The sequence below is a fragment of the Rhinoraja longicauda genome, chromosome 40 (assembly GCF_053455715.1).
Source record: "Rhinoraja longicauda isolate Sanriku21f chromosome 40, sRhiLon1.1, whole genome shotgun sequence".
Classification (NCBI taxonomy): Eukaryota; Metazoa; Chordata; class Chondrichthyes; order Rajiformes; family Arhynchobatidae; genus Rhinoraja; species Rhinoraja longicauda.
This window is the reverse complement of record NC_135992.1, coordinates 10,330,828-10,343,302: the sequence shown is the minus strand read 5'-3', so window position 1 is coordinate 10,343,302 and position 12,475 is coordinate 10,330,828. Positions and strand designations below refer to the sequence as shown.

At 45.8% G+C, this 12,475-nt stretch overlaps 1 protein-coding gene across 1 annotated transcript in view; it reads left to right on the top strand.

Moving 5' to 3' along the window:
* Positions 1–1,482: 1,482 nt before the first annotated feature.
* The window catches only part of LOC144611399 (uncharacterized), a 62,298-nt gene continuing 51,305 nt past the window's right edge, over positions 1,483–12,475 (top strand). The window contains exon 1 of the mRNA XM_078430469.1: positions 1,483–2,408. Within this exon, the coding sequence (XP_078286595.1) occupies positions 2,256–2,408 (153 nt within the window). The 5' untranslated portion in view covers positions 1,483–2,255. The remainder of the gene's footprint in view (positions 2,409–12,475) is intronic.

Sequence of the window (12,475 nt, the reverse complement as noted above, 5' to 3'; positions counted from 1 at the left end):
TGGGCCCAACTTGGTCTGGTGTAAAACTAAATTTCACAGAAACGTCATGTGATAATTCATTCATTCATTCAACTCCACGCACAGCACCGGAGGTCAGGATTGAGCCCAGGTTGCAGGTACTGTGAGGCAGTAGCTCTGATGGCCATGTCACCTTATTAGGCCGTCATCATTGTCTGGTTTTAGATAACTCAAGCTAATCTGTGGTAGGTTTTGAAAATTGGCGGCAATCCGCAATATTTGGTCAGTGAAGCTGTGGAATGGCTTTTTGGACTTCAGACCGTAGTGACTGCATGCACGCACAAACTCGGGCCTGGTTTCCCAATTGTCGATGTCCATTTCACATTTCTTCATGCTGCCTTTTACGGCGTCTTTGAATCTCATCATTTGTCCGCCTCTTTTACGTTTTGCCTTCTTTAAGCTGGGAGTACAAGGCTTGCTTTGGTAGACGCTCGTCTTCCATCCGAACAACATGACCGCTCCACCTTAGTTGGTTCTTGATGACGGCTTCGATGCTAGATGTTTTTGCTTCATTCAGCACGCTGACGTTAGTTCTTCTGAATGAATAAGTTTATTGGGCAAGTATATGCATATACAAGGAATGTGCCTTGGTGCTCCGCTCACAAATGACAACACAAACATACAGTTAACAATTCAGAATAAAGCATAAACACATCAAAACAATAAGGATACAACATTACGGTCTAAACATGTGGGTGAAAATAAACCAGAGCAAAAAAGAGTACAGACTTTGGTTATTGAGTAGAATCTAAATCTAAATCTAAAGTACTACTCGTGGGAAAAAAAACAGTTTTTATGTCTGGCTGTGGCTGCTTTGACAGTCCGGAGTCGCCTTCCAGAGGGAAGTGCTTCAAAGATTTTGTGGCCAGGTTGAGAGGGGCCAGAGATGACCTTGCCCGCTCGCTTCCTGGCCCTTGCATTGTACAGTTCGCCAATGGGGGAATGTTGCAGCCAACAAGGCCGTTTAAAACTGAGGCGAGAAGGAACTTTTTCACCCAGAGAGTTGTGAATTTGTGGAATTCTCTGCCACAGAGGGCAGTGGAGGCCAAATCACTGGATGGATTTAAGAGAGAGTTAGATGGAGCTCTATGGGCTAGTGGAATCAAGGGATATGGGGAGAAGGCAGGCACGGGTTATTGATTGTGGATGATCACAATGAATGGGCCGAATGGCCTCCTCCTGCACCTATTTTCTATGTTTCTAACAACCTGCCTTCCCAGCTGATATTTAAGCTGCTTCGAAGACATAATTGATGGAACTTTTCAAGTGTTTTCAGATGGCGTCGGTATGTTGTCCAGGTTTCTGATGCAGACAGGAGCATTGGAAACACCGCTGCTTTCTTTGTTCACTAACATTTTGGTGTCTGTTCGGATGTCACTATTTTGAAAGACGCCCAAAAGCTGTTGCTAATGACAGAAATGACTATTATAGTGGCATTTGGAGACCCGGAGCGGTGGAAGTGTAATCGTTTCAAATGTGAATGTAATGTTTTCTTCCCTCCCACTCTGAACGTCATTCGTCGCTCGCCAGTGGATGTGTCCTTCGACACATAATTGGCAGCACAAACCACGAACGAGGATGTGGTCGGCGTTCCCCGCTCCCCAATTGTAAGGCTGGGTGAATAATAGGCGCTGATGGAGCCGCACTAGCAGGTACGAGGTGGAGTGTCCGGGCAGCTGCGATTTTCTGTCAAGATTGCAACTTCTGTCCAAAAAGAAACCCCCAACATATTGCAAAGAGCAGACGCCGTTTCGTCCTTGCGGGCACGTTTGCCCAATGTACTGGAAAGCTGTGACGGGGGCAATGATCAGTTTTGGAGAGTGCTTTGCTGAAATAAATTTGGCGGAGAGAAACAAAATCCCATCTCCACCACGGACTTTGTTTGACGCAGCGTCACAAAACAGACAGTAAAAATGCATTTTGAAAAGCAGCATTTTAAAACGCAGGGGGTTTGTTCGCCAGAGTTCGGAGTGTTGCCCCTTTGGAGCCGTGCAGACACGCACCCGGGATGTGTGCGGCATCGGAGTTTCCACTTGGACAACCACAGATTTGCTGCATTTCTTGGCAAGTGCTCCCGCAGCCGAGTCTCGGCTGCAGTGTTTATGTAACTGGTCTCTTGGTGGTGGGGGAGTTCAGCTCGTTTGGTTCCTGGCTGGCTGCAGACAGAATGCAAACCCCACCAAGACCATGCATGCATTTTGTTCTTTTTGTTTGAGGGCAAATGCAACCATCACTCGATGGCTCCGAGTGAGTTTTCGGGGATGATGTTCGTCGTCAGCACACGGGCTTGCTTGAAGTTTCAGGCGAATGTTTTTGACAGGAGCAGGTGCCAGCATTGCTTCAAGCCCTTTGATCTCCATCGAAAAGACCGCGGTCGCGATGACAACCAGGTGACACACGAGTCGGGCTTTTAATAATTAATGTTTTATTTTGTACATTTTCAAGGAGCGCCAGTGATCAGTGTATATGCAAGAGGTTCAAAAAAGCCCTCTTTGGACCTTAAAATCAATGTTAATTTGAAGAGTATTGGTGATTGGGAAATAATAATGGTTTGCATTGGTGCATTTATAATATTCTTTGTTGTTCAAAGCCCTGCCACTTTGGGAAGAAGACTAATAGAAGTTTCTCAAATGATGAGTCATAGCTAGGGTAGAGAGTTAGAATCTTTGTCCCAGGGTGGAAGTGTCAAATATTAGAGCACGTAGTTTTAAGGGGAGAGGCAGAATATTTAATGTTGTTTGAATTGTCTTTTGTCTAACTTTATCTTGCACTAAATGTTGTACCCTTTTGTCTGTGCACTGTGGACGGCTTGATTGTAATCATGTGTAGTCTTTCCTTTGACTGGATAGCACACAAACAAAAGCTTTTCACTGTACGCCGGTACACGTGACAATAATAAACTGTGCTAAAACTAAACTAAAAATGTGTGAGGCAAGTTATTCTTTACACAGGTGCCTGAAACACACAGTGCCAGGGAAGGCGGTAGAGGCAGACACAATAGCAATGTTTAATTTGATTTTAGACAGACACTTAAGCAGGCAGGGAACAGAGGGAGATAGAACATGTGCAAACTTCATGGTCGGTCCAGATATGATGGGTTAAAGTGCCTGTTGTTGTGTGGTATTGTTCCATGTTTCTAAACTGTGCCGATCGGCACACTGGCGCAGCGGGTAGAGCTGCTGCCTCACAGTGCCAGAGACGCGGGTTCAATCCTGACCTCGGGTGCTGTCTGTGTGGAGTTTGTACGTTTTCCCTGTGACCCTCACGGTTTTCCTCCGGGTGCTCCGTTTTCCTCCCACATTCCAAAGATGTGCAGATTTGTAGGTTAAGCGGCCTCTGTAAATGATTCACAACGTGTAAAGGAGTAGACGCCACTGTGAGATCACGTTGAACTAGAGTGTGAGTGGGTGATTGGTGGGTGGCGAGGACTCTCTGGGCCAATGGGCCTTTTTCCATTCAGAATCTTTCAATCAATATTATAACAAATTTTATAACTTTGCTTATAGCCCTGTGGAGTGTGAAGTTGCAGCAATGCAGGGGCAGAAGCCATTCATGATCATGATCCAAGCTGGTATTTATGTTCAACACTAGCTTCCCGTTACTACTGTTGATCTAAAGTCATCAGACAGCCTCGCAATTCTTTCCCTCTTAAACTATTACTTAAATGTACTAACTTCTATGCAGGCACATAATGCAATGTAAACCACTCTCTGGGTAAATAAATTCCCTGAAGCACCTCTGGGTTTATTGGTGATCTTCCCACCTCTTCTTGTTTCACCCCTCTCCTCAACCTCACATGCTCCAGAGGAAACAATCTAAGTTTATCCAACCTCTCCTCATAGCTATTACCCTCCAATACTGGTACAATGGAGAAACAAGGAACTGGTTTACAAAAAAAAAGACATAAAGTGCTGGAGTAGCTAAGCGGGTCAGGCAGCATCTGTGGAGAACATGGATAGGTGACGATACGGACCAGGATCCTTACTTCAGACTGATTGTGTTGGTCCATCTTGCCCATGCCAACCAAGATGCCCCATCAACGCTGGTCCCACTTTTCTGCATTTGCCCCATATTTCCTCTAAACCACTCCCATCCATGTGCCTGTCTAAATGTCTTTTAAATGTTGTTATTGTACCGTATTGTTGGGACAATAGAGCATTGCTAACATATCGCCCCCTGTTCTTAGAATAACTTTGTGAAGTAAACTGATTTCCAAAGAATGCCACTGTGGAGGGAAGGAAATAAATAACCAACTTATTTTTGTAAATAAAATGTACCTTAAATTGAAGACCCAAGAGATTGCAGATGTTGAAATCTTGAACAAAGTGCTGGATGAACTTAGACACAAGATGCTGGAGTAACTCAGCGGGGCAGGCAGCATCTCGGGAAAGAAGGAATGGGTGACGTTTCGGGTCGAGACCCTTCTTCAGACTCTTGTCAGGGGATGGGGCGGGATAAAGATACGATGTAGACAGAGACAGGAAGACTGGTGGGAGAAGGTGGAGGGAGGGGATAGAGAGGGAAAGCAGGGATTATCTGAAGTTAAAGAAGTTAATGTTGATACTCAGCAGGTCAGGCAGCATCTGTGGGGGAGAAATTGACAGACGACGTTTCGGGTTGAGACCCTTCCTCAGGGATCCTCCTGTTTGATTTGCGATGAGGGTGTGCAACTCTCTGACTCGGGAATCCACGGCCTAATCCAGGTGGAATTTAGAAGACTGAGGGGGGATCTTATTGAAACATATAAAATTCTTAAGGGGTTGGAGAGGCTAGATGCGGGAAGATTGTTCCCGATGTTGGGGAAGTCCAGAACCAGGGGTCACAGCTTAAGGATAAGGGGGAAGTCTTTTAGGACCGAGATGAGAAAACATTTCTTCACACAGAGTGGTGAGTCTGTGGAATTCTCTGCCACAGAAGTTGAGGCCAGTTCATTGGCTATATTTAAGAGGGAGTTAGATGTGGCCCTTATGGCTAAAGGGATCAGAGGGTATGGAGAGAAGGCAGGTACAGGTTACTGAGCTGGATGATCAGACATGATCATATTGAATGGCGGTGCAGGCTCGAAGGGCTGAATGGCCTACTCCTGCACCTATTTTCTATGTTTCTATGAGAAGGAGCATTCGGGATGGTATTGAGAACCTCGAGTCCATGCGTTGAGAGTAACCAGAAGCTCTGCCAACATGGCACCTCAGAAACTGCAAACCCATCCAACCTCTCTGCCCGCTCATTCCCTCACTGGCCTCATCATCTACCTCAGAGCCCACGGAACCTATGAAGAAGGAAGCCGTCCTCTTTACTCCAAGGGGGCTACAAAAGACAGAAGCAAGAAGATTTCAGTTTACAAGCTGTGATGAAACAAAGGGCTTGAGTCAAGAGTGAAGAGTATTTTATTGTCATATGTCCCAGATAGAACAATGAAATTCTTACTTACTGCAGCACAACAGATTGATTAGTAGAACTCGATGTTACAATCCCTAAGGTTTGCACTACAATTGACTGGTGTTGTTCTTGGGGGTGACCACTAGGTGATGTTGCTACCATTCAGACACATCTTCAGTTGTGTACCTCAACATCACTGGGTGTTTCGGCCTTTTATCACAAGACACCCTCAGTCGAGGCAGGGTGATCAGACCTGGGTGTGTGTCTTATGGTTAGCCTCTAGATGGTCACGTGGCAGCCCAGACAGCATCTTTTCTTTTCAGCCACAGCCAGTGACTGCTCTGTTCGGCGGCATTTGCAAGTTCTTTGATTGCCCCCCTTTGGGCATGCCCTCTGACTCCTACTTCCCTCAGGAGCCTTGCAGTGGAACTGGCTACAATACCCCTGCACCCCGCCTCCACTGAACGCACCCTTATACTCCAACCTCGCTCCTCTGCCTCTACTGGATAGCGGAGTGAGGGGGTATGGGGAGAAGGCAGGAACGGGGTACTGATTGAGAGTGATCAGCCATGATCGCATTGAATGGCGGTGCTGGCTCGAAGGGCTGAATGGCCTCCTCCTGCACCTATTGTCTATTGTCTACTGCAAGGTTGGAATATCTCAGCCTTTTCAAGAGTGGAGAGTATTTTATTGTCATATGTCCCAGACAGAACAATGAAATACTTACTTGCTGCAGCACAACAGAATATGTAAACATAGTGCACTGTAAACAATCAAATACAATACAATACAATATCTTTATTGTCATTGTACAGGTACAACGAGATTAAGAATGCCACTTCCATATCGATGCTATAAAATAAAGAAATAAATCACGGCGAAAACGAAAACAACAAAGGGGGGGGGGGGGGGGGGGGAAAGGAAACAAAGTTAAGTGCAAAAAAGTTTCATGCGGGGTCAGTTATGCCAGATGACCCTGGGGGCAGAGACAAATCATGGTGGGCTCTCAGCGGGTCCTTTAAACAATAATAATAATAATACTAATAGTCTTTTGTAGTTCAGAGCTTATTTGAGGTTGTAGTGTTTAATAGCCTGATGGCTGTAGGGAAGAAGGTGGATGTTACAGGAGTCAACTACCCCATGTGCGACGATTGCGGGACAAAGTCATAGCTGAGTGAAGGGTTTGAGGAAGTAGTAAGAGCAAGGACGTTGAGTAAGCCGAATGGTGACCATCAGGCCGCGATGCAGTTTGCTGGAGGAGAATATTTTTGACGGGAAATTCAATTTAAAGGAAACCGTCACCAGGAATTCTGAGCTAAGAAAATATCACTGTATCGATGAGACTGAGTTGGGGAGAGGAAGTTTCTGATGAATGGAATGTATGGGGAAGTCCAGAACAAGGGGTCACAGTTTAAGGATAAGGGGGAAGTCTTTTAGGACCGAGATGAGAAAGTTTTTTTTCACACAGAGTGGTGAATCTGCCACAGAGGGTAGTTGAGGCCAGTTCATTGGCCATATTTAAGAGGGAGTTAGATGTGGCCCTATTGGCTAAAGGGATTAGGGGGTATGGAGAGAAGGCAGGTACAGGATACTGAGTTGGATGATCAGCCATGATCATATTGAATGGCGGTGCAGGCTCGAAGGGCCGAATGGCCTACTCCTGCACCTATTTTCTATGTTTCTATGACGCACAAAGACAGTTGTCCCTTGACCGAGTGATTTCAGCGCAAAATGTAAATATGATGGAATGCGTACACGCTGTGCAGAATGTTTAATTGGCTGCACCATTTTCCAGATGCTGCAAGTGCACACTCTTTTACCCCGGGCAGGTGAACCAAAAACAAGCGGGCATATGTTTAAGGTGAGAGGGGCAAGATTTAATGTCGAGCCCAAGGGGCAACTTTATCACTCGGAGGGTGGTGAGTTAATGGAACAAGTTGCCCGAGGAGGTAGTTGAGGCAGATGCTATGACAGCATTTAAAAGACAAATGGACAAGTACATAGATAGGAAAGGTTTGGAGGGATATGGGCCAAAAGCGGGCAAATGGGATTAGCTTAGATGGGGCTTCCTGGTTGGCATGGGCGAAGGGCCTGCTTCCGTTCTGCATGAGTCTTTGACGAAATCAAATGCTAACAACCTGACGGGTCTTAGTGATTCTGAAGGAGTTCATTAGAACGATTTGATTGTGTCCCTTTGTAACTTGCCTTCCCTAATTCTCCATTGAGATCTGGCAGGGGGTTCTACAGGGTTATTTTAAAAAATCTTAGAGTGTGCCACTCATTGTACATTGAATGTGTAGACGACTATTTGCAGCTTTGTCTGAGGTTTGCATGGAGCTGTGCTCTTGCACACTCAAAGGAACAAACAGATTAATAAGGGTTCCCTGGGCAGGTTCAGAAGAAAGTTTCACAGTGCGAGCTAGCGTATTGTGCTTGAATATGCGCCAACGCAGGTTTAAGATGTTTATGTAAAAGGATTTAATACTAATTACTTTCGCAAAGCCAGTGGTGGTATTTGGCTGGGGAATTGAAATCTTGAAAAGCAAAGAGAGTAGACTGGTGGAATTCAACAGAAATCACATTAGAACAGATTAGCTAGATACTTATTGGCCTAAATCTTGCAAGAAAAATGAAGTGCTTTGATGCACGCTGTTATTAATGCATAATCCTGCCCGCAAATTTAGAGGATTAAGCAATTACATTGTCAGCCTTCAGAACTCACAAACTGATTAACTCTGCTTTCCACAAACAGAATATTGCCCTTTTAGCCTCGCTGTGTTTTTTACATTTAAAAAACCTGCTTAATTGTATATTGATTGTATAATCAATATTATACAATATTTAATAGGAAATTAAGGTTAAATTAAGGTTCCTATTACATTAATTTGAGGTTAGGACTTGCACTTGACGTTGCAAGTACTCTTGTAATCCTGTGATAATTAACGCACTGCCGATCGAAGACGAACGGGAAAGGTTTAACTCGTGGAAGCTCTTTCCTGCAAGTCTCAGATTAGACAATAGGTGCAGGAGGAGGCCATTTGGCCCTTCAAGCCAGCACCGCCATTCAATGTGATCATGGCTGATCATTCTCAATCAGTACCCCGTTCCTGCCTTCTCCCCATACCCCCTGACTCCGCTATCCTTAAGAGCTCTATCTAACTCTCTCTTGAATGTATTCATGGAATTGGCCTCCACTGCCCTCTGAGGCAGAGAATTCCACAGATTCACAACTCTCTGACTGAAAAGGTTTTTCCTCATCTCTGTTCTAAATGGCCTACCCCTTATTCTTAAACTGTGGCCCCTGGTTCTGGACTCCCCCAACATTGGGAACATGTTTCCTGCCTCTAATGTGTCCAACCCCTTAATAATCTTATACGTTTCGATAAGATCCCCTCTCATCCTTCTAAATTCCAGTGTATACAAGCCTAGTCGCTCCAGTCTTTCAACATATGACAGTCCCGCCATTCCGGGATTTAAGGTTAGGACTTGCACTTGACGTTGCAAGTCCCCTTGTAATCCTGTGATAATTAATGCACTACCGATCGAAGACGAACGGGAAAAGTTTAACTCGTGGAAGCTCTTTCCTGCAAGTCCTAGATTATTCTTAGAAATGTCAAACATGGCACCAAGAGGGCCTGGATCTTTGCATTAGCGCTGGCTTCTTGCAGACCAATCCACTAAGTCTCGTAACCTTGCAAAATCTTTTTCTTTTCCAGTGCTCTTCCAATTCACTTTTTAGAGACCACCTTCACAGAGAGCGAGTCCCTGAACATATCTGGCAATAGACATAGAAACATAGAAAATAGGTGCAGGACTAGGCCATTCGGCCCTTCGAGCCTGCACCGAAATTCAATATGATCATGGCTGATCATCCAACTCAGTATCCCGTACCTGCCTTGTCTCCATACCCCCTGATCCCTTTAGCCACAAGGGCCACATCTAACTCCCTCTTAAATATAGCCAATGAACTGGCCTCAACTACCCTCTGTGGCAGAGAATTCCACAGATTCACCACTCTGTGTGAAAAAAACAAACTTTCTCATCTCGGTCCTAAAAGACTTCCTCCTTATCTTTAAACTGTGACACCTTGTTCTGGACTTCCCCAACATCGGGAACAATCTTCCTGCATCTAGCCTGTCCAACCCCTTATGAATTTTGTAAGATTCTATAAGATCCCCCCTCAATCTTCTAAATTCCAGCGAGTACAAACCGAGTCTATCCAGTCTTTCTTCATATGAAAGTCCTGCCATCCCAGGAATCAATCTGGTGAACCTTCTCTGTACTCCCTCTATGGCAAGAATGTCTTTCCTCAGATTAAGAGACCAAAACTGTACGCAATACTCCAGGTGTGGTCTCACCAATGCCCTGTACAACTGCAGCAGAACCTCCCTGCTCCTATACTCAAATCCCCTCGCTATGAATGTCAACATACCATTCGCTTTCTTCACTGCCTGCTGCACCTGCATGCCTACTTTCAATGACTGGTGTACCACGACACCCAGGTCTCGTTGCATCTCCCCTTCTCCTAATCGGCCACCATTCAGGTAATAGTCTGCTTTCCTGTTCTTGCCACCAAAGTGGATAACCTCACATTTATCCACATTATACTGCATCTGCCATGCCTTTGCCCACTCACCTAACCTATCCAAGTCACGTTGCAGCCTCCTAGCATCCTCCTCACAGCTAACACTGCCCCCCAGCTTCGTGTCATCCGCAAACTTGGAAATGTTGCATTCAATTCCCTCGTCCAAATCATTAATATATATTGTAAATAGCTGGGGACCCAGCACTGAGCCTTGCGGTACCCCACTAGTCACTGCCTGCCATTCCGAAAAGGACCAATAAGGAACAGCTTCTCCCCTGCTGTCATCAGACCACTGAACAATCCTCCCATAAACCAGGGCATAGTCACCATCTTCCAATCTACCTCATTGCAGACTGTGCTTCTATTTATATCATCAAAGTCTGCCACGTCTCCCCACTCCTTATTTGTGCACATCTTATAGAAACATTATAACATTCTTAAGGGATTGGACGGGCTAGATGCAGGAAAAATGTTCCCCATGTTGGGGGAGTCCAGAACCAGGGGTCACAGTTTAAGAATAAGGGGTAGGCCATTTAGGACTGAGATGAAAAAAAAATTCACCCGGAGAGTTGTGAATCTGTGGAATTCTCTGCCGCAGAAAGCAGTGGAGGCCAATTCACTGGATGTTTTCAAGACAGAGTTAGGGCTAACGAAATCAAGGGATATGGGGAAAAAGCAGGATCGGGGTACTAATTCTGAATGATCAGCCGTGAAGGGCCAAATGGCCTACTCCTGCACCTATTTTCTATGTTTCCCCCAGCCATCAAATCATTAATTAATACAAGAAAAAAGTAATTGCCTCCCAGTTGCTCCTTTGCCCCCCAGCCATCAAATTATTAATTAATACAAGAAAAAAGTAATTGCCTCCCAGTTGCTCCTTTGCCCCACATCCTCCAGTCTTGAAACATCTGTTTATCGGCACTTCCTGAACTTGAACTCTAATGTCCATGCTGCCACAGGGAACTGCAGATGCTGGATCACCAAAAAAAGACACAAAATGCTGGAGTAACTCAGCTGGCCAGGCAGCATCTCTGGAGAACATACACCTATCAGCCGAAACATTATGACCACTGACAGGGGAAGTGAATAACATTGATTATCTTGTTACAATGGCACCTGTCAAGGGGTGGGATATATTAGGCAGCAAGTGAACAGTCATTTCTTGAAGTTGATGTGTTGGATGCAGGAGAAATGGGCAGGAGTAAAGACCTGAGCAACTTTGACAAGGGCCAACTTGTTATGGCCAGATGACTGGGTCAGAGCATCGCTGAAATGGCAAGGCTTGTGGGGTGCTTCCGGTCAGCAGCGGTGAGTACCTACCGACAGTGGTCCGAGGAGGGACAAACCACAAACTGGCGTCAGGGTGTTGGGCGCCCAAGAGACAAAGGGTGCCGTCACCGCCCCGCGCCCCACGTGACCTCACCCAGCCAGCGGCCGCCATTGGTGGAGCGGGAGCACGTGGCCGCTGGCTGGGTGAGGTCACGTGGGGCGCGGGGAGGTGACCTCACCTTGTCCCGTATTTGGGAGTGAGGAAGTTGGCAACCCTTATCTTGTCCGAATGAATGCAAGCCTTGTTCTCTACCAATGACAATGCAGGCTCCTGTAGGGAGTTTGTACGTTCTCTGTGTGACTGCGAGGGTTTCTCTCCCAGTGCTCCGGTTTCCCCCCAAATTCTAAAGACTTGCAAGTTTGTTGGTTTATTGGTTTATTGGCATAATAACTGTCCCTAAAAACTGTGCAGGATAGAACTAGTGAATGGGCGATCGGTGGCCTGTTTCCACACTGTTTCTCTAAGCTAAACATTTAAACCAAACTAGGCACCGTGTGACATGTAATAATAATAATAATAATACATTACATTTATATAGCGCTTTTCATATACTCAAAGACGCTTTACAGGGATTTAGAGAACATAGGGAAGTGAATAAATAGATAAATAAGTAAACGAACAGAGAAAGGAGACAGAGGGTGGGGTGGGTTGAAGGCAGTACTGAATAGGTGAGACTTCAGTGATGTTTTGAATGTGGTGAGTGTGGAGGAGTCTCTGACGGTTTGAGGTAGTGAGTTCCATAGGGTGGGAGCAGCGATTGAGAAAGCCCTGTCCCCCCAGGATCTGAGTTTGGTCCGGATGTGGGGGGATAGGAGATTGGCAGCAGCAGAGCGGAGGGTGCAGGTGGGAGTGTGCCTGTGGAGGAGGTCGGTCAGGTAGGATGGGGCCAGGTTATGGAGGGCTTTGTAGGTCATGAGGAGGATTTTGTACTGGATTCTCTGGGGGATGGGGAGCCAGTGGAGTTTGTAAAGGATGGGGGTGACATGGTCACGGATCGGGGTGTGGGTGAGTAGACGGGCAGCGGAGTTTTGAATGTATTGAAGTTTACTGACCCTGCTTCTGAGCTTTAGGTCTACCATGTTAATTTATAATCTCGAAAGCAGCTGCTGGCATGACTAGTTTTGGAGGTAAGTAAAAGAATTAGCGCTGGTGCAGTTTGGGTG